The sequence below is a fragment of the Lolium rigidum genome, chromosome 5, assembly GCF_022539505.1.
Source record: "Lolium rigidum isolate FL_2022 chromosome 5, APGP_CSIRO_Lrig_0.1, whole genome shotgun sequence".
NCBI lineage: Eukaryota > Viridiplantae > Streptophyta > Magnoliopsida > Poales > Poaceae > Lolium > Lolium rigidum.
The window spans coordinates 216,200,677-216,222,554 of record NC_061512.1 but is presented as its reverse complement, the minus strand read 5'-3'; the positions used below and the strand labels follow the sequence as shown (position 1 = coordinate 216,222,554).

The following is a 21,878-nucleotide window of genomic DNA, read 5'->3' as shown; positions in this document are numbered from 1 at the left end:
CACATGTGTAACAGAAACTTAATGATTTATAGTAATTATTGTCAAAAAAATTCCATTCATCACTAAGTAAATATTTTTTCCATGCCTGAACCAAAAACATGATTTTATCAGCGAATAAATACAAGTTTTAATCAAATTGACATTGCATGGCAAAAACACAACCTGTCAGATACTAAAAAGGCTGTGGAGAAACTGAAAAGTATGGCCGGTCTTAGGGAAACTTACTATATCTAAGTGTCCAAGGGGGTTTTTGGGCAAGGTGGATTGCATTGGGATTTTCGTTAGTTATTTGGATCAAATCATCCCTATCCAAACAGGAACAAAATTTGCAATACCATCAACTATATAGGTTGTAATGTACCAAACTTTGTTAACTATAGGGAAGTTTTCACATGCTCAAATAAATATCAACACGTAAGAGTGAACCTAAGGTATCTCAATCTGGTGCACCGTTCCTCTCTAACCACGGGAGCAAACAATAGTATTGCATTTTCAAGTCATGTATATGCTGCCAACAAAAAGAGTTCACACCGATAACTGATGTATGTTAGGCCAGTAGGCACTCAATTAACAATTATGCTAACTAGTTCATAAGAAGCATGTGAAACAAGCTCGATGGTATCCATTGTTCCAGTCGGACACATTTGTAACAATACTATACTATCAGCAAGTGCTGATCCCCCCCCCCCCCCCTCACCCCAAAAAAAACTTGATCCCCCAAACAATCAGAAAGGGTTGGTCTCCCCAAACTAGCGATTCATGATTTTGTTACATTTGCAACATCCCCTGTTGGAAATAATAAACATTGGCGTAGTTATTATTTTCATTTCATACGAAGCTTGATGATATCCATTGTTCCATGCTGAACACATGCCTACCTACCATCCCCTTTTGGAAATAATAAACATTGACGAAGGCAACAGCCCAAAATATTGCAATGCAACAGTACCCAATACACATTATGTTCACACTGTACACGAACTTTGTAAACTATATAAACTTTTTCACATGTTCCAAGAAATACCAACATGCGTTTGTTAGCTTTTAATCTCTTGGCTAGCATAGGGTTTTAGTTCTTTTGTTTTGCAGGTTTACCCTTGCAAGCCTTAACACCTTCCTGGCACTCTTCTAATAACACGGAACAACACATGTTTTGACACGTATTCGAGAAAAATGTACAAACATAGAGAAGTGAATTTAGTGACAAGAGAAATCAGGTACCTCAATCTTGTGCAGCTTCTCACAGGAGCAAATAACAGCATTGCACTTTTGAAATTCACGAATAGCCTGCAAACAAGAAGAGCTCTCACACAAAAAAATTGGTATACATTAGCTCACAAGAAATCCAAATACGAATGCTGCTAACTAGTTCTTAAGATATTCAGTTATTATTACCTCCGTTCCGAAATATGTGCCTTTTTAGCAAAGCTAGTTTAGCTTTCTAAAAAGGCTTGTATTTGGAACAGAGGTAGTAGTACATGTGCACCAATATTTGTAAGATATCATCAAGTGTTGGTCCAACTACAGATTCTTGATCTTAGTACATTTGCACCACCCCCTTGTGGAAACAATAAACATTGAGGCAGGCAGTGGTCCACTCTTGCGAGATTGGTACACAAATATTACATGAAGAAACCAATCTTCAGTTTCTTCCCTGAAATTCCCTCAGCCATAGCTTGACACAAGTTGACATTATGATAGAGGAAGCTTGGGCGTGCAAGTTAACACGAGCACATCGACTCAAGAAATACTTATCACGCGGAAATTGCTCTTGTCAACTCACATATTTCAGATAAGTATTTCTCTTGGAGCCACTTGAGCTCTCCAGTATACACTTCCTATTAACAGACACAGACACACTACCAGCTCCCGGCTTTGCTGAGGCTGCACCCCCTCTTGACAGCAAAATGACACCAGCTCACAGCGGCAGAGCGGCGCCAGTAGAGCGAACACTCCGCGAGAAGAAGAAAGCCCGGCCACTGCTTGACATCGACCTGCCGATCCCGAGCTTGCCAGTCTGGCAGGAGGATGAGGACGTCCCTGCTGCCTCCCTGTCCTTCACCCTGATGATCCTCATCTCTCGGCCGCTCGGCAATAATTTGCGGCTGGACTGCGCAGCAGCGTCCTTAACTTCAGGCACGGGCAGGAGGAATAGCGGCGAGTCCATGGAGGCCGAGCGCCGTATCGGCTTGGGCGTGGCGCTCCCGTTCTCCTCTGCTGGGGCTTCCGTGTCCTCGCTTTGGGTGTCCGAAGAGGCGTCGGAATCCTCGTGCAGTGACTCTGACGGGGACATTTCGTCGAACACCTGGTGCGATTCGGTGACGTCTGTGTTGGCGTCGGTGGTTGCGGCGAGGACGTCGGAGGGGACGACGACGGTGGAGCGGCAGACGGGGCAGCTGACGTGCGCGCGGAGCCAGGTGTCGATGCAGGGCGCGTGGAACGGGTGGGAGCAGCGCGGGAGGAGGCGGACGAGCTCGCCGTCGCTGAACTCGCCGAGGCAGACCGCGCAGTCCCCGCCGGACCCCGCGCCGCGGTACTCCACGGCGGCTATGGACGCGATGGCGGCCTCGTCGAGCCCCACCGTGCGGATGTACCAGACGTGGTGCACCACCCCTCCGCCGCCGCCGCCGCCCGCCTCCTCGTCGTCGTCGTGAGGGAGGGGGGCGGTGGCCGAGCGGCGGCGGCGGCGCAGGGCGCGGCGGCGGCGGTAGAGGAGCAGCGTGGCGAGCCCGAAGGAGAGGAAGAGGAAGGCGGAGAGCAGGGAGACGGTGAGGAGGAGGCGTACGGGCAGGCGGTGGTCGACGGCGATGGTGGCGCGCGGGAACGGGGGGGGGGGTGGCGGGGGCGCGAAGGCGTAGTCGACGCAGTCGCCGCCGGGGCAGCGCGGGATGCACCAGAACGCGTTGTCGGTGCAGTTGAGCGTGACGGTCCCGTAGCCGCTCGGGCTCGGGCTCGGGCTCGGCGGCGCCGGGTACATGGCTGGGTGACGGTGCGGCTACCGGAGGTGAGGGCGGCGGCGGCTGGTGCGTGGGATCGGCGGCGTGCAGCAGCGCATTGGTGCGGTGGGGGAAGATGAGCCGCGTGCGCGAGTGGGCAGGGCAGTGGGGCTGGACGGAGACGTGGAGTGGATTGGTCGTTGTTGGGTTTGGTAAAAGTTTGGCATTGTAGCAGCCAACTCGGGGTGGAGCTGGAGAGCACACACAGCCAGTGCGAAACACTTGACATACACGAACTGGTATTGGGTCACTGACAGCTGGGTCGAGGGAACGGACCGAGCGTTTAGGCCCACTTATCATTGTGCTAAGGGGCGTGCTGAGCGTCCCCCGGGGGATCAAATCCCGGATCCCCCGGGTCGCCAGCCGTCCGTTGTCATGCATCCAAACCGTACATCCCGAGTCAATGCTCCCGCACCTCTTAAAAAATTGGAAAAAACAGCACTCCAACCGCGCCTTCCGGAACTGCCGCCGCCGTCGACGAAGCGCTGCACCGCGCCTCCCGGAACTGCCGCCGCCGTCGACGAAGCGCTGCCGCCGCCGAGGAAGCGCTGCACCCGCGCCTCCCGGAACCGCCGCCGCCGTCGACGAAGCGCTGCATCCGCGCCTCCTGGAACTGCCGCCGCCGCCGATGAAGCGCTGCACCCGCGCCTCCCGGAACTGCCGCCGCCGACGTAGCACCGCGCCCGCCCGAAAGCACCTCCGCTCGTATCGGCAGCCTCACCGGCGACGTCGACTCCTTGGGTAGCACAACCTTCGTTCCTTGGTAGCAAACCCATCGTTCGTTGGTAGCACCTCCGCTCCTAACTCCGGCGAGACCTCCGCCTTGCAGCATCCCACCTACGGCAAGCAGCAAACGCCGCAACCAAATGGTAGCAGCGATGCCTTTATTTTGTAGCATCTGTGCTCGCCCTATGGTAGCACCGGCGACCTTTTTTGGTAGCAGCTCGGACCGCCAGACGTAGCAGGCACCGCCACCGCTTGGAGCAGAGTCGCCGACCTTTGGTAGCAGCGCCCCTGGCCGAACGTAGCAGCCGCCGCTGTTTGCAGCAGAGCCGCCGGCCAGACGTAGAAGGCTTCCCTGCCGTTTGCAGCAGCGTCGCCGGCCTTTGGTAGCAGCCCCGCCGGCCGGACATAGCAGGCGTTCCCGCCGCTTGCAGCAGCGCCGCTGGCCTTTGGTAGCAGCGGCGCCGGAGGGATGTAGCAGACACCGCCGCCTTCGGTAGCATCGCCGCCGAGGTCGGACGTAGCAGACCCGACAACGAATGTAGCACCACCGGCGACGCCTGTTGTAGCGAACGTCGGTGCCCTGTGTAGCAACCCCTGCCTCCACATGTAGCAGACGCCGACGCCCTTTGTAGCAGGAGCCGCCGCCGCTCGCAGCTCCAACGCCGGCGCTCGCAGCATCGCGCATGGCAGCTCCTTCGCCGCCCCGAATCCATCAGAGGCCGCGCGGCCCAGCTCCTCCGGCGTCCATGGCGCAACTTGCGGTGGCGGCGGGACTTGCGAGTAATGGCCGGCGGCGAGAGTCGCAGCAACACACTGAGGAGGAGGAAGAAGGACGGATTGGGGGCGGCACGCTCGCGGAAATGGTGGCCGGCGGCGGGGCGGTGCGCTCGTGGAGGTGAAGGCTGGAGGAGTTTGGGAAAGGATAAGGAAGAAGAAGGCGTTGGGGAATGACTGAATGAGTGGAGGAGGTGAATCGGAGGAGGAGATATGGCGTCGTGGTGGACCCCACTAGCATCGCTGTCCACAGAAGAGGTACGCGTGGCACGCGATGGAGGCGGAGGAAAAGAAGGCTGATCCCCCGGGGGAACACCAGCGTTTCCCTTGTGCTAAACGACTTGGCCGTAACGGTCGCCGGTGTACATGGCGCAGCACTGGGCTTGGATTACGCAAAGTCAGTACCGGTTCTTAATGGGTGGAAAATTACTCTTGCCAAACAAATATGTGGAAAAAATACTTGGTCGTGCATGTGCGTCCAGAGACTCTCCGGTGCTCGTAGAATGTCACGGCCTGTTAACACAAAGGGAAGTGCTGGGCGTCCCCCGGGGATTAAAATTCTAATCCCCCTGGTCCCCAACCGTCCGATCAACAAATCAGGAACGTTTCCGGCCGTCCGATCAAACCAACCAGCCCTCTCTCCCACTTTTGCTACCATAATGCACCAAAGTAGCAAAAAACGATTTAATTGTAGCAAACTCTATTTTCACCTAAAAACACAGACCTCGCCGGAGACCCGCCGGAGACTCGCCGGAGACCCGCCGGAGACTCGCCGGAGTCCCGCCGGAGACTCGCCGGAGACTCGCCGGAGATGTCGCCGGAGACCCACCGGTAACCTCACCGGAGACTTAGTAGCAAAAAAATATGCTATAGTAGCAAAAACACACAAAGATTGTAGCAACCTTTTTTTGATATTGTAGCAAAACCAACCTCGTCAGAAACTCGCCGGAGACCTCGCCGGAGAATTTGTAGCAGAAAAATATACTATTGTAGCAAACACCTATAAAAAATGTAGCAAAACCTAGTTTCAATGGATTCTCACCGGAGAGATTGTAGCAAAAAAAAAATTGTAGCGAAACCACAAAACCAAAGTAGCAATGCATCCACGCGCAAGCTGCAGGGTACGCGGAGGCGTGAGCTGCTGAGGGGGGAGCTCGGGGATGGAGCTCCATGGCGCGGCGGCAGGACTCCAGTGGCGCGCGGCGGTGCGAATCCAGGGCGCGGCGGCCGAACTCCAGTGGCGCCCGGGCGCGGCGGCCGGACTCCGGTGGCGCGCAACGGTGAGAATCTAGGGCGCGGAGGCCGGACTCCGGTGGCGCGGGCGGTGAGAATCCAGGGAGCGGCGGCCGAACTCCGGTGGCGCACGGCGGTGCAAATCCGGGCGCGCGAGCTGCGGGGAACATCCACCGACGCGCGAGCCGCGGGGAGACGTGGCGGCGCGAGCTGCCGAAGGGCGGAGATGTGTCGCTAGGGGAGGTGGTGGAGGAAGGGGTGCCGGGAGGGTCGCCGCCGGAGCCGGAATCCACTTTGCAGCCGCCGGAGCCGATGGAGGAGACGGGATGGGGAGAGGATAAGCTTCGATGAGAACGTGGTGGGCCCCATTCTCCCTCTCGTTCGGTTCAATAGCTAGAGGGACGTGCTAACGTGGCCAGCTGTCGACCCGGACGATCAAACGCTTGATCCCCCGGGGGAATAGAAGTGTTTCCCTAACACAAACCCTGGCCGTTGATTTGTCACGCTCAAGCCTGATGTTGGTTGGGGTTTCTCGTGCAGAAAGAGTCGAAGGCTAGGTTTATCATGAGTAGACAACATCGATTGGGCAAAGGCATGTACAACAGTGTGACGTTTTTTTTTAAGTTGTCATGTAGAACGAAGAGAGAATACCGAAAGAGAGATCGCTTTTCCTTAGCTAAGGGACTGTAAGTGACTCTGGATCTCTCTTAAATTTCTCTAGTTCATACTCGCTACATTCCGCAGATTAAGGTGTAAATCTCTCGTGAATCAAAGCGAGCCACTGAGCTATAAAAAAAAATCGCATTGTACCCTTCATAAATCGCTACACACAATTATCTCTCTCATACAATGGGTCTTCCATGATTTACGCATGGGCATGCACAGTTAATCAGCATGCAACCTCAACCAGACTAAACAAATACAACGCTCGCTCAGGAGACGCAATTTGGGGGAGTTACCAATCTTTACGCACCCACGCCTTACTTTATGGGTAAAAACTGAAAATATATTTAGGCCCTAACCATTGAAAAGGAGGGAGTAGGATACAAGAAGTGGTTCGAATCAAGCCGATCATCATATCCTACCTATCCTCGCTAGCTACCACACAAGCTACACGAGTTGTGTTCGTTCTTTCGTATCATCCAAGCCAAGTTCTTGCGACCACAAACGCTTAAGTACAATATCAACAGCACTCACACGTTACAAGGCCTTACTTGGCATATTGCGGTCCATCTAGCCACTCTAGTAACCTCTCCTTCCTTGTGGGCTTGGTCTTTGTCTTCTCAATGATGGCTTGAGATAGGTTGTTGTTGGAGAGGATGCCTTGTGAGGACGGGCTACTAACATCCCCACACCCCTCATGATTATCTGGTTGTCCCCAAGCAGGCACACGCAGGAAGCGTTGCTGAAGTTCTTCCAAGTCTTCCCATGTCGTGGTTGCATTCGAAGAACTATTCCATTGTACAAGCACCTAGAACACCTTACGGAGGCCATCTTGGTGAACTCGGCGCTGAAGGACCTGAACAGGGACCTGGAATACACAATCGGGATTAGGAAGTTGCGGCTATACGTGATGCTTTGGACCTATGCATGGCTTCAATTAAGATACATGGAAGACAGGATGTATTCTACTCGGAATCAAGAAGCTGGAGCTTGTACGCGACTTCACCAATGCGTTGAATAACTCAAAAAGACCCAAATAAATTGAATGCAAGTTTGTGCTTAGCCTGGCGAGCAATTGAAGACTGAATGTAAGGGTGGAGCTTCAAGGACACTTCATCCCTTACTGAAAAGGAGCGCTCACATATGTGTTTGTCAGCCTGGTACTTCATACATTGTTGCATGCGGAGTAAATATTGTCAGCAGTTTCATATCAGCAAGCCAAGTTTGAATGTCTTCTGCAAGAATACTTCCGGTTGTCGTAACCCCAAAGTACCATGGCTGCCTTACATAAATCACCTCAAACGGGGTTTTGCCAAGAGAAGAGTGCCAGTTATTGTTGTACCAAAACTCACGTAGACTCAACCATTTAGACCACTGATGCAGGTGGGCAGGTGGGCAGTGATAAAGCATTCAACAGGTTGGTTGACACGCTTAGTTTGGTTGTCGATTTTCGAGTAGTGAGCATTGCTCATCCTTTGCTCATCCTTAATTCAGTTCCAATAGCTTTGAAAACTCCTTGCCAAAAACGACTAGTAAAAACCGGGTCACGATCAGAGACTAGTGGATGGGGAATTCTAGGGTTTGGAGATTGAATTGGCGCCTGATACCAAGTTTAAGGTGCTGGCGGATCTCTTTCAAATTTCTCTAGTTCATAAGATACAAGGAGTGGTTCGAACCAAGCCAATCCTTAGATCCAACCTATCCTCGCCAGCTACTGCACAAGCTATACGAGCAGTGTTTGTTCTTTCATATCATCCATGCCAAGTTCTGCTAATGGCACAAACACGCTTAAGTACAACATCAACACCTCTCGCACTTTACATGGCCTTAATTGGCACATTGCGGTCCGTCTAGTCACTCGGGGAACCTCTTCTTCCTCGTGGGCTAGGCCTTGGTCTTCTCCATGATGGCTTGAGACGGCTCGTTGTTGGAGAGGATGCTTTGTGGGGTCGAGCTGGTGACATGGATGATCCCTTGGAAAATAAGAGAAGATAACGTTTTTCATTGTACCGTATATCTTTCCTTAGCAATATAATTTTCCACCAAAATTTAATTAATTATCATTATTTTCAAGAGATGGTAATAAAATAGAACGGCATGTATAATGGGGTGACGTCACCAAGGATTTTTGCTGAGTTGGAGAAGATATGATAGAGAAAAAGATTGATGTCTTCTCTTAGCTAATGGATGTTCCCTTAGAAAATAAAATAAGAGAATGCCAGTTTCACCATTGTATCTATGTCTTTCCTTAGAAACAAATTTTCATTAATTGTAATAGTTCACAATACAGATAATGCATTATAGATGTTATAGTTATTTTCTTCTCTAGATGAGATGATGTGAAGTGCTAAAGACGTTCTCTATCTGTGAGAAGCTGTAAATTCCCTATCATTCTACATGCCTAACAATGTGGAACCGGAGATAACGACGCTGTAACAATAAATTGGCCGTTTTTTGACTAATCGTTCTGTCTGTTGGCATTTTTCTCCGTGGAACAGAAATGAGTGGACTTTATTGGCTAATTTATATCTTCTCACTATGTGTCAACGTCGGCTCTTGGGAGCTCCAGATTACACGACTCGTTGTTAACCGCGGAGGCAACGCGGAGTGCACATTTTCACTTCACTAGTTGTGCCGGTTCATGAGTTGTTTAATTACAAAATAAGCCATCACCCTCAGCCGATTTGCTACTTGGAGGCTTGGAGGATGCCATCGAGTTATCCACAGGAGGTTGTACGTGTATGTGACCTCAACGCCAGCTGTGAAATTGGACATGGCCATAGCTAGCACGTTGAGCCACTCTGGTCTACGCCCCGTCAACACCCAAAATGCTCAAACACACGTGTGTAATCGGGTCAAATCAGTTATTTTTTACATATATTCTTAAGAGTTAAGATACACAACAATGTCGCTTACAAATACGTACATACATTTACCCCTAAAAACGCATCTACGCAGGCTTCACTAACTCAGCACCCTACAATCAGTGGCAGAGCCAGAACATTAATCATGTGTAGTCATGTTAAAATTGTGTAGTCACATACATATATTGACATATATTGGTATGGATTATTAACTAATTTTAACACAATTTAAGCTTGTATTGCTAAAAAAAACTGTGTAGTCAAATGACTACACAACCAAAGTGTGGCTCTGCCACTGGCTACAATGATTGAACTTCATATTTGGCCCAATAACTATATAAATAGATGTTTAACAGGTGAACTCAACAACTTGCTAACTACTAATTGTGCTATCTTAGGTTAGCTGGTTTGGTAAAAAAATCACATTATTCATTTTGAAAACATTGTATAATCTTAATGATTCTCAGATGATCGATGGCTGGTGCAAGTTGATATACCATACCCTATAGGGTATCCAAATGTCAGGTAGAAAAATTGAATATCCTTATTCATCATATTCATTCAAATTATATATAGATTTTCAAAGCAGACTCAGAAATCATTTCAGTGCAAAAAATATTATATGTGTGAAGATTCAAATGTTATTTCAGTGCGGGAAGTATCATACATGTGTAGATTCAGAAGTCATTTCGGTGCAGGAAGTATCATATCCGTTTATATCCATACTCAAACATATGTCAATAAAAAAAAACATAATGCATATACTAGTGCACTCGGTCGGGATGCGAGCAACAACCCCCAAGCTGGCATGTCCTGTGGCAAGATGGAAACTAGCATATTTAGAGTTAGTTTACAATGCTTCAAATATATTTTATGCCCATGCCCATGGTATTCTCTACTACTGTAGTTTGATATTGCAAATTAGCAATACAATTAGAGAAAATGGGTCAGACAAAAACATCAACTGGCATAAGCGGATGTAACGAAAAAAGGATTGTGATAATCCACCGCAATGCCAAATATCAAGAGAAACCTCTTTAGGAAGAGACATGGCTGATCTAGTGTATATGCTAAGGGGGGCAACTGCCCCCACTCAATTTCCATACTGTCTGTAATATTCTAAGCTAAATAGTCATTTGCCCCCACTTAGAAAGAAGGATTTTCCAGCTTAACACATTTTTGCCCTCTCTAGAATTCTGTCGTGGATCTTCCCATGGAAAGAGAACAACGCATAGAACAACGCACATGCGTTGTGGACGTTCGATCTCAGCACGAAAGGAAAATCATAGGTTTTACGCTAGAAAAAGTTCGAGCCTCCTCTAGACAATGCCTTCAACAAGAAACACGGTTAGAAATCCGCCATCGCAAGGTACGACCAATAAAGGTTAGGCCCAGAGTTTCCACCACGTAGATCAATACATACCGTGTTGCCGTAGAAAGCGAACTCACCCTGTGTTGCCGCCAAAAACGAACTCACCTGGTGCACACGTTCTCCACAATAACATAGGACACGCCCACACATGAATAAATTCCCATTTTTGGGATTTCTTCTTGTATTGTTGTACACGTGAAAGAATAAAAAGATAAACAGAACAAGGTCGTTATGAATTTATACAGCTCATTCATGGTTCTGAAAATTTCGCGCCGATCACAATTTTGAACACGCCGAACTTTGACGTTACGTAAATCTGAACTTGGTCTGGGCTCAGAGGAAGCCCAAGTTTGCCTCGACGGGCTGGACCTGTCTTGTAGCTGTCGGCGTCGTGATCTGCGTTCACTGTGGCATGCAACGGGCCGACGGGCCAGCCCATACTAGGTTTCAAATCCGGTGGCCTGAGGCACGCCACGTCGGCGCGTCGGTCCACGGTAGCATGCACGTTTGCAGATAGGATTAGTTTTCCTTATCCACCGCCGGTCCCACGCTGGCAATTTAATGCAGACTCGGCCCCTCACATGATTAACCACAGCAGCTACTCCACGAGCTAATCGATTCGACCTCTGGTTCCTTTCCTGCCCTTCGCCCAAACTACACTTCTACTCTTCGAATCGATCATCCATGGCGACGCTCGCCTTGCCGCCTACCGCCGCCGCCACCCTGCCCACCGCGCCGGAGGACCCAAAGTACGTATGGTTTTCGCCCTGATTCGTCTCAGTTCAAGGTTGATTTGGGGATGGATGGAATCCGTTGACCCTTTTTCTGATTTATCTTGGATGTTCCTGTTCCGTTGCAGCGCGAGCGAGAAGGCTGATTTCGATGTCTCCGCTGCGGATCAGAGTGACATCGACTCCGGGTACGTTTCCTCCGAGCAACTTCGGTTGCCTGTTTCTCGAGGGCTCAACTCGTGGATTTGTGTTAAAGATGGTTTTGGTCTCGGTGGGCAGGTGGGTTTTTCTCGGGGAATCAGATGTAGTTCCGGCGGATACGGCCGCCGCTGCCGCTGCGGGCCGTCGACGCCTTGGCTTCACGCCGCTGCCGATGTTACCTATCTGGTAGGGATTTACCGAATTATTACTGCAGTAACAACATAGCGTACCTCTGTACCCTGTACGGTTCCCGTGAGATGAAACGCGCGCGGCTGATCATCCCGTCTCTGTTGTTCTCTTCTCAGGGTGCAGATGGTGCTTGGAGGCGTGGTCTACACGGCCGTGCCATTCTACAAGAGGGCCAGGCAGATTGAAGGTACAGACACCAGTACCACTACTTCCTCTATCTTACTCTCGATCCACATAGTACAATCACTAATGTTGCAAACAACGCCTAAATTAACCAGTTGCACCTGCACAGTCCCTTAGCCCATGAGTAGTTTTTTCAGCATTGACATTTGGGAATAACGTTCTTGCTGAAAAAATTGGGTTCTGATGTTAGACAAGGTGATACAAAACGTGGAAACTGCTTTGAAGGTTTTGGAGCATGCTGCCGAGGTGACCGAGAAGCTAGCTGCTAATGTGGCTAGTTCCTTACCAGAGGATGGATCCCTGCACAAGGTGGCCGAGGAGATTGAGTACATTGCTGAGGTAGTGGATAAGGATGCACAGAAGGTTGAAGTCATCATTAAGAAGGTTCGTCCTGATGACTTATTCTTGTTCCTACTTGGTGATAAATCTTGCTTACGTGTTAACGATAATAGACAAGTACTTGTGTGAACACAATTGTATTTATCTATGCTTTCTCAACCGCGTTTATTGAGAGTTGCTCCTAGGAATAACATATGCAAGAGCAATTTCCTGACCAATTCAGACTACTCCTTGATTTGATTCATGCTTATATTGCATTTATGTAAACTTGTGGATAACAAACAAGTGCTTGTGTGAACACAATCGTAATTATCTATGCTTTCTCAATTGCATTTAGTGTGAGTTACTCCTAGGAATAACATATGCAAGAGCAATTTTCTGACCAATTCAGACTAGTCCTGGGTTTAATACTTGTTTATTCTGTATATATGTAAAATGTTAAGCATAATAAACAAGTGAATGTGTGAACGTAATCGTTATTACTCGTGCTTTCTCATTGGATGTTAGTGAAAGCCACTCCTAGGAATAACATACGCAAGAGCATTATTTCCCTGACCAATCCATACTACTATTGGATGCTTGTAAGGACCCTAGGCCTAGGAAGATTCCATGTTACTTCTGCGGTTTTTGCTGCTTCTTGGAAGGAAAGTATCAGAAGACTTTCAGATGAGGGAAAGCATGTGGTAGCTTGGCAGTGAAAATAGACTGCTTCTTTGGGTTCTCTCTAAACACAGTTTTGGTAGCCCAATCTCTAATTCACTGTCGGCTTCCTGCTAAAAGTAAATGTGCAGCACACGTTGTATCTTGATTCTAGAATCTAGATGAATACGTACAGTTCACTTTCATCCTGTTAACAAAGCCTGTTTCAGTTCTACCCTATCTAGTTAACTTTGATTATACAACATCGTAGCTGACCTGCACGCTGTTGCAGATTGAAACGATCAGCGACCAGATCGACGCGGCAGTGGAGCCTGTCATCGAAGAACTCGAGAAGGACTTCAAGCCAACCACAGCGTCCGACGCGGGATCAGATGCACAGGAATGACCCTCGATTGTTCCCTGTTGTAAATATTGTTGTTTGTATTGTTTCCTTAGTTCTCAATGCCAACGTGTAAATATGTTCGTTGTGCCCTATGAACTAGATGTACACCATGGTTATAGCAAGATATTGTAAATGTGCTGGCTGCTGGGTGCTCGAATCTGAAGCATCCTGGACCCTAATAAGAACACCATATCTGAAGAATGGATATGTATCTGCGTACATCGTGCTCCACCCAGGACATTCTGCAGTTAAGTGCCTACTGGCTACTACTCCGCTCTAGTCAGAACGTTGTCGGAACGAAACCACCTCCCCTCCCTCCCGCACCCCCAAACCTTAACCGCCTCCCGCCGCCGCCGGGCAAAGACCGCGGGGCGTGGCAGCAGCCTTTCCTCGCGTCGCGTGGCTAACGGGATCTCCCCTCGATGCTGCGGCCGGTCGAACGTGGATGGCTAGGCGGCGGCCAGACCTGATCTGTGCTCCCCCCCCCCCCCGCCAGTGGTGGCTGGTGGTGGGCAGCGGCCAGATCCTTGATCTGCGCCATCCCCCCTCCCCCGCCTCTCACCGGTGCGTGGTGGTGATCTTGGGCTTCTCCCGCGGCACGAGGTCGCCCGGGGCAGCAGCCTTGGGTTCGACGGTGGAGGCGGCCCTCTTCTTCTCTGGAGATGGTCGTGGTGGGTCTTTCGATCTGTCACCGCGTACCGGCGGCGAGTTGGAGAGGCATGGAAGCCGGATGATGTCGCCGGTGGAGGGCTAGCGTTTGGCAGCGGTGGCGCCCAGGGCGTGTGCGGTGTCTCCGGACAACGCGATCTGCGCTTGGTGTCTCCGGCGGCAACTGTGGCCAGCCTGGGATGGTCGCCAGCGTGGGGGCCTGACCTGAATAAAGGCGGCGATCCTAGGGTCTCTCTTGGGCGAAGGTGAAGACTGACCTGAGGTTTGCTCTTCTCGATCTGATAGGAGTGTTGAGTTCCGGAAGGCGCCGCCGACAAATGTAACAGTGTGTTTTTTGCTTGGAGTTTGCTGGATCGGTGGTATTCAATCGTGCGCACCCATGCTTTTATTCCGACCGATTGGTTCTGGAGGGAGCGGCGCAAAGCTCTGATCTGTGTTGGCATCAAGAGATATTTTGGTCCATGATGCAGTCATATGAAGGGAATAACATGAAGGCCGGAGCGGAGGACTAGCTAAGGGAGGTTCAAGTCTCCGCGTTGTTGAGGGACTTGCTTGGTGTCCCGGGATCCGCAACAGTGGTATGGAAGTGAGAGCGGCAACACATGTGAAGTTCAGAGTCCTATCTTTCAGGGTGAAAACCCAAGGTCTGACCTTAACTGGTTGTGCGTGGCAACGACCTTGTTGTAGACATTGTTTTAAAAGCAGGGACTATCTTCGGGGTGAAAATCTGAGATCTTTGGTCGGGCAACGACGGCTTTGGTGCACCATTTCCTTCTTGGAGGCGTCGTTTTTGAAGATTCGCATTTCAGGTGTTGTCTCGGTGGTGGTTGTATTGCTGTCGCTAAGCCTAGGATGCTATAACGGGACTTTTGTTTCTTAGTTTTTTTTTTGGCGCATCCGTACTGCCATTAAGGTGCTGCGTTGTTGTAGAACCTGAATGTAATTGATATCTTTTGATATTATTATATATTCTCTTTATCGAAAAACTTATAAAAGAGTCTACGGCAGTACATCTGAAGATTGAAGACGTATGACTGTACCCACATGAACAGGTTGTGATGTACTGTACCTTGTTTGAGACCAAGTCTGAAACTGAATCGCACGTACGTGACCCGGTGACCGTTCATGTTCTTGCGCTCGCTGGCCAGTTGTGCGTGTTAGGTGAAGCTAGCACGTTCAGGTCAATGGATTAGGTGAAACAGCACCCAAGCTGCCTCCGTCCGTTCGTTTCTTGCACAAAGCACATCATCATGCACCTGTACGAAAATGATTGAGCAAAGAGCAGGGGAACTAGCTTCCTTTTTTGTTTTGTTTTTCTTTGAGTCGAAGGGGAACTAGCTTGCTAACAACCCATGACTATGTTCACAATACACTTTGGCATCAGTTCCCTGGCCAGCCACTCACCATATTGTTTGTTCAAAAGCTAACAAACTCTCGGCTCCTTTTACGTTTTCAATGCCCTCGAAGTCTTGATCCCCTGAATTGTTTGTCCAAAAGCTCGCAGAAAACTCATATGTTCCGACGATCACTGAGAGGCAAACATATCATATGCGTGAGGTCGGCAATGCGCGAGCGGCGCTAACAATACTGCGCAGAGATGCCGACCAGCTAAGCCCCCGGCCGGCCGGCGCAGCTTTGAGTCGCACTCAAGGCATTGCGGTTCCATTCCCTTCACACACTGCAGCTACGCGGAAAGCATATTGTCGATGAGAAATCAAATCAGGAAAAAGGAAATTTGCATGTGCTAAGTAGTTCTTTTTTCAAACTTTATCACCCGGAAATTTTGTGAGCGGACGTGCGAATCGGATGTGTATAAATAGACCTTCCAACCTCCGGTGAGGTGTGCACCACTGTTACATCGACAGTACGAGTTTGGTACATTCATCGCCATATATCCCTGTCTCCCTTCCTACACTATCCTCTCTCTGTCGCTCCTTTGGTCGTCCAAACTATCCAAGGCAAAGATCGCTTGCCGATCGATGGCGTCCTCCTCTGCCGCCCTCGTCACGCTGCTCGTCGCGAGCTGTGCTGCAATGGCTGCGGCCACCTCGTACACCGTCGGCGACGGGAAGGGCTGGGTGATCGGCGTCGACTACTCCGGCTGGACCAGCGGCAAGTCGTTCGCCGTCGGCGACAAACTAGGTGAGCGAGCTCCATCTGCTTCAGCTTCATGGCGTCAGCACTACTAGCTAGTATGCTCACCGGGTGTACACGTGCTGGAAACATTAACGTGAGCCTGTTGGGAAATTGTTCTCGTGCAGTGTTCACCTACACGAGCAAGGCGCACACGGTGACGGAGGTGAGCCAGAGCGACTACTCGTCCTGCTCCGGGAGCAACGCGCTGGCCAACGACGACAGCGGCGCCACCACCGTCACGCTCAACACTCCTGGCACGCACTACTACATCTGCAATATCCCCGGCCACTGCGCCGGCGGCATGAAGGTCGCCGTCACCGTCGGCGGGGGCGGCTCGGCCGGCTCGGGATCGTCCTCGGGAGGAGGCAGCATCACCCCGTCCGGCGCCGCCCTGCAGGTTCCGGCCATGGGCGCCGTCGTCGCCGCGGCGGCCGGGGCTCTGATCAAGGTCGCGCTGTTCTGATCGATGGACGTCCGTCGTCGGCGAGCGTCGTGTCGGGGAAGAGGCAGTGCGGGTTGTTATCGGCCGTCGATCTTGTTTCTCAGGTTGAGCTTATTTCTTCTACGTTTTCTGGTGTGACATTCCTCACCGTACGTGCAGTTCATGTTACTCTTTGATGTACTCCAGTTCTCTGTGAGCAGTTGGTGTGTCGCCGTGCGTGGGCATGCATTGTGCGTTTTGTGACAATTTTTTCAAGGACATCTTTGTAATAAAAAGAAGTATTAGAGCATGAGAGAGTTCCTTATTTGACACAGCCTTAAATTTCGCTTCCCTATTTAGCCCTAGAAAAATATTTCTTCCCTATTTGACACCGTATGTAAATTTTGTTCTTCATATGACACACTAGTGCATTTTAAACACTAACAGTGTTAGCTTGAAACCTAAGAAGGGGCTTTTGCCCCTGCTGCATTATGTGACCAGATATTTCTACGAACAAAAAATGCATGATTTAGAGTCTAGAACTAAGGTGCGGAAATTTCAGGTTATCTAATGATAGATATAAACTGCGGTGCACAGGTGAAGGTTAGCTAAAACTATTTCACTTGCATAATTTAAACAACCGTACACACCAGGGGCGGAGTTACACCCCGGGCAACTAGGGCCATGGCCCGGGGTGCAGCAATTTTTTTGGCCTCTGGTAAAGCCAGCCCAGTACTCGCCCATCTTTTCTGGCATGTACCTAGCGTGACCGAAACTAGGTGAAAAATGAGCGACTCCGTCCGGCTTCCTTCCCTCGCTCGCTGCGGCTAGACGTGCGCTGCCACTCCATCGTCTCTTGACGTTCGGCTTGCCGAGCAGGGCCGCGCTGCTCCCTGCTCGCCGCTGACCTGTCTTCCTAGGAATGCAACCTCCTTCCTGCAAAGCCGGACGATGTCGCTCAAGGGTTTCCTTGCTAGAGCGTTGCAGTTGTTCACCTCTTCCTCTTTAGTCCAGGTTCTACTCAGGACTCAGCTACGACACCCCCTCTTCAGGAGTTGGGTGATTTATTTCGGTTTTGCTATGTCTCAGTTAACTGAGATTTTCTTAAGTCTAAGTCACTTACAAAAAAGTGCTTTGAGTTGCACTTTTCTATTTAAAAAGTGCAATTGCACTTTTCTGTCAGAAATGTGCAGTTGCATTTTTCTTTAAACTGCAATTGCATTTTTCTGAGATGTCTGAGACTTAAGAAAATCTCAGTCAACTGAGCCATAGGCACACCCAATTTATTTTCATCTCTATCAAATTTCAATTAATTTGATTTATGTGACTGCCCAGTATTGAGATTCATTTTGCTATCAACTTCATGTTTTGGTAATATAATACTAAGATTTAGAGGCTCCAGATACATGCTAATATTTTTTGCTAACGATTTCTAAAGTAACAAATATGGTTATTTTTCATTTCTTATATACTTTTTAAATCATTAACAACTGAGTTGAAATTATATCTTTGCAACCGTACCAAATTTTTTGTGTTATTACATTTTTTGTGCTCGGTTTTTGGTCCAGAACTGCTTCAATTCTGGCTCCGCCACTGGTACACACTCGTGTTCGCTACCTATGCATACTTTTGTTTGTTACCTACGGCGATGTAGGGACCTTGAAGCTACCGGCCCTTGAATTAATGGATTGGCGACTACCCGATCTGACGCCTACAACAGGACTCGCGGAGGCCGCTGGCAGGAACCCGGCACAGTAGCACGCCGGCTGCTCGGGCCAAGTCCCAGCTCCACCCCTCGTAGTACAAGTGCTCGATTTTTTTCTTTATTACCTCATCAGGTCAGGCCGGCTCGTTTTTCTTAACTTTTAAAGGAGTCCATACCGACTAAAGGTAATTTGGTCTAAGAAATTGCGGCCGATGTCGCGGTGCTGCTCGCCGACGTCTCCTCCTCCGGTAGCGGTGCTCCTCCGTGCGTCGGTGCGGCGGATTGATCGGCGGGAGGGGAACCGCCGGGTAATATGACAGTTTGGGGGAGGTGAGAGTGCGGTCACGAGTGAGAGGAAGGAGAGGGGAGCGGTGAGGCTAATTATGGCGCGTGTTCCCGAAGTGACGCGGAGTTTCCGCCTACTTTCTCCACGCGTGCACGCTTCTGGCCGCAACGGGCCTAGCCCCGGAGAAACTGTCATTCCGGGCGTTCCTCCAGATTTGTCCCGGGGTGCTTTAAAACCCGATTCATGCAAGAACGCAGTGGGCTGCATGCATCCAAACAGACTGAAAATTGCTGGCCCAAAACGCGCCCCTAGAACTTGTACTACATGTGTGCTGACAGCACCCGTGACTTGTCCTATGTTGGGAAAATTTACTTCTTCATAAATGTTTGATGGATATGTTTTCTTTCGTGATGGAGCAAGTTAGTACATTTGTGGTGCTGAACTTTACAACTTATTCAGTTACGTATTTTCAGGGCACGCTTGAGTGTGCTAATTCCCAACAAAAACTCCAAGCCTGGCACACCTTCTCTTCTCAGGCTTCCAAACTGTTGGTGATGTTCAAAGTGTTGGGAAGTGATAATATCTATTAAGGATTCACTTGTTACGTCAGGGCATTGCGGGTAGTTCAACCGGAAAAACAACATAACAAAAGAACATCGAGAGGTCAGGAACAGAGTAAAGCAAAATGGTTGATTAATTGGATCATGCATCTAATGGCTACCACCTCTCTTTTGTAAGTATAGTACTATGTGCCCTAACCTCATATTGCAAACCGCAATGATGTTCTCCTACGTAATGGGTCCAACTTTTTTCGATGCCTGAGAGGATGCACATTCTAACAACCATGGGGAGTCAAACCAGGGATCCATACTTTCGAGATCTCACTTGTAGGTTTATTTGAACAAAATCTCACATTGTGGTCCGCTAATTTCGTCAAAAAAATTGTGAGGATCGAGACAACTCCTTCAGCATTTATATGAAATCACTTTATTCCTAGTGTAGTCACTTCTCCAGGTTCGAAATGATGCAAAACACGAGAAAAACACTAGTCAAATTGTATCTAAGTATGAGCATGATAAACTTTGCTAGTCAAGAAGCAAATGGCCTTGGTAAATTTTTAAAGCCCAAAAGGGCAGGGGCTTGCAATATCAAAGGCCGACTTTAAGCCCACCAACCTAGACCTTTGCCAAGAAAAAAAAAAAGAAAAATAAATAAATCCATACTTACGTTTTCGCAGGGGTACATTTTGTGGTTACATTGGTGGGGCACACATGGTATTGCAATGCGGCACTTGCACATCTAAAAACGTACGGAGTACAAAAACACATGCATAGGTGTGCTACATTTTTCATGTGCGCAAAATGTAGAGCACTGTCACGGATCCTCATACTTAAGTCGTGTGACTTTGTGTACATTGGTGGGGCGCAAGTTGAAGAGCCACTTACCAGGGACTCAAAGTCACTCCGACTTGCGCACAATATATGATCTTACAAATGGCAAGGACTGTGGCTGCAAGCTATTTACGCTGACAACTTACGGCAAGGAGTATGACCCTGCCTCTTCACTCTTCGTGTACACCCACAGCCTTAGGGCTTATTTGATTCAAAGATTTTAAAATTATGGAAATAGAAAAAAACGCATGAACAGTATGTCATGCCATGTAAAATCCTATAGAAATACGAAATGCAGGCATTAGTTGCAGTAGTCATTTGGTTGCACCACATGAAAAGCACAGGAAATTTCCTATAGAGATTGAGTACATGTTATAGTAGCCGTAGACACATAGAAAAATTTCCAAGATATCTAACCTCTTGCTAGGAATTCTATACAACTGTAGTATAGCAAAACAATTCATAAGAGTTTTAGAGGGTTCGATCCTTTGAATCAAATGGACTCCAAGAAAAATTTCTACAGAAAAGAATTCCAGCAGTTTCGTTTGAAAATCCTTTGAATCAAACAAACCCTTAGGATTAGAGCATCTTCAGTCGCGTCCCCCAAAGGTTTTTGGAGTGCGTCAGACATTTTTTCGACCCCAGTCGTGCGTCCCAAAGCCTCCTTCCGCCCGACGTGGCCCAATACGGTGTCCAGCGCCCCGAGACCGTCCCCTCTCCACAGGGGACGCTCTAAGCACGCCGAACAGATCGGGAAGCAAGGCAGACGCCCACCTGTCGGCGACCAAATCCAGGACGGTTGGTTCCCGCCTTTTATTTCTCGTCGCGCCTCCTCTCCCGCGCCTCCCACCCCTCCGATGCCGCTCGTTTTACCAGCCGTCTCGATGGCCAATCTCTCCTGAGTAGGGCACCGTCGTGTCGGCTGGCTCCCTCGTCGTCCTTTTCGTCGCCGCCGCTTCGCCAACACGTCCTAGAACGCGCCGACAAATCTGCCCCTCCTTCGCGCACAGAAGATATTCGGCGCCTTGTCTGGTAGGCGCGACAGGTCGTTGTTCATTGCCTCCTCTGCCGCGGATGAATTTTAACCTTTTTTTTTGCTTTAGACATGGATAGTGACGATGAGATGAACGTCCAAATGTTGGAGGAAGGGCAAGCCTTCGACGACGACATTCGAGAGCATTTGTCGATCATCGCGTCCCTCCAAAACATGCTTGACGCCAACGCGGAGAAGAGGAAGAGGCCGCGCAGCGGAGGTTCAAAAGCGGGAAGAAAGAATCCGAAGCCCCAGCAGAGGATGGAGGGGCATACCATGCTGCACAACGATTACTTCGCAGATGAACCAACACATGCCGACAATTTTCGGCGCCGGTATAGTATGAGAAAGGGTTTGTTCATGAATATCCTCCACGGTGTTCGAGAGTTCGACCCCTACTTCAAGCTGAAGCTAGACAATTTTGGCATTGCCAGGTTCTCATCGGTTCAGAAGTGCTCCGTCGCCATGAGGGTGCTTGCATACGAAGCACCTACCGATACACAGGACGACTACCTTCGCATAAATGAGTCTACTTTCATTGAGTGCATGTATAAGTTTTGCCGAGATGTGGTGGGAAAGTTTGACAAATACTACTTGAGAGGGCCAACTGAAGAAGAGACTGCAAGAATCATGGCCCAAAATGCACCAAGAAGATTCCCTGGAATGCTTGGAAGCATCGATTGTATGCACTGGACATGGAAGAACTGCTCGTTTGCTTGGCAAGATATATACAAAGGGCGTCATGAATATTGCAGTGTGGTGCTTGAAGCTGTGGTAGATTATGACCTATGGATTTAGCATTCTTTCTTTGGCATGACGGGATCACACAATGATATCAACGTGTTGCAGCGGTCTCCGGTGTTCAGCAAACTAGTGGAAGGCCATGCTTCATGCAACTGTGAGATCAATGGCCACCAATATACC

The 21,878-nt window shown here is 49.3% G+C and overlaps 3 protein-coding genes across 3 annotated transcripts; 2 read left to right on the top strand and 1 right to left on the bottom strand.

Annotated features, from left to right (window-relative positions):
* Positions 1 to 1,356: 1,356 nt before the first annotated feature.
* Positions 1,357 to 2,977, bottom strand: LOC124657074 (E3 ubiquitin-protein ligase RING1-like). Its single transcript, XM_047195689.1, has one exon. The coding sequence runs from the start codon at positions 2,975 to 2,977 to the stop codon at positions 1,919 to 1,921; it is 1,059 nt and encodes a 352-aa protein (XP_047051645.1). The 3' UTR covers positions 1,357 to 1,918.
* An 8,249-nt stretch (positions 2,978 to 11,226) lies between these two features.
* LOC124654115 lies at positions 11,227 to 13,532 on the top strand. Its single transcript, XM_047193146.1, has 6 exons — positions 11,227 to 11,377; positions 11,488 to 11,547; positions 11,639 to 11,746; positions 11,866 to 11,936; positions 12,123 to 12,316; positions 13,203 to 13,532. The coding sequence occupies exons 1-6, from the start codon at positions 11,313 to 11,315 to the stop codon at positions 13,314 to 13,316; spliced, it is 612 nt and encodes a 203-aa protein (XP_047049102.1). The 5' UTR covers positions 11,227 to 11,312; the 3' UTR covers positions 13,317 to 13,532.
* A 2,315-nt stretch (positions 13,533 to 15,847) lies between these two features.
* On the top strand, positions 15,848 to 16,849 carry LOC124658034 (blue copper protein-like). The gene is made up of 2 exons (XM_047196480.1): positions 15,848 to 16,124; positions 16,244 to 16,849. The coding sequence occupies exons 1-2, from the start codon at positions 15,962 to 15,964 to the stop codon at positions 16,579 to 16,581; spliced, it is 501 nt and encodes a 166-aa protein (XP_047052436.1). The 5' UTR covers positions 15,848 to 15,961; the 3' UTR covers positions 16,582 to 16,849.
* The last annotated feature ends 5,029 nt before the right edge of the window (positions 16,850 to 21,878 follow it).

Coding starts and splice junctions, on each gene's coding strand:
- LOC124657074 (XM_047195689.1), bottom strand. CDS start 2,977: ATGTACCCGGCGCCGCCGAGCCCGAGCCCGAGCCCGAGCGGCTACGGG.
- LOC124654115 (XM_047193146.1), top strand. CDS start 11,313: ATGGCGACGCTCGCCTTGCCGCCTACCGCCGCCGCCACCCTGCCCACC. Junction 11,378..11,487: donor ACCGCGCCGGAGGACCCAAA/GTACGTATGGTT, acceptor GTTCCGTTGCAG/CGCGAGCGAGAAGGCTGATT. Junction 11,937..12,122: donor GAGGGCCAGGCAGATTGAAG/GTACAGACACCA, acceptor TTCTGATGTTAG/ACAAGGTGATACAAAACGTG.
- LOC124658034 (XM_047196480.1), top strand. CDS start 15,962: ATGGCGTCCTCCTCTGCCGCCCTCGTCACGCTGCTCGTCGCGAGCTGT. Junction 16,125..16,243: donor CGCCGTCGGCGACAAACTAG/GTGAGCGAGCTC, acceptor GTTCTCGTGCAG/TGTTCACCTACACGAGCAAG.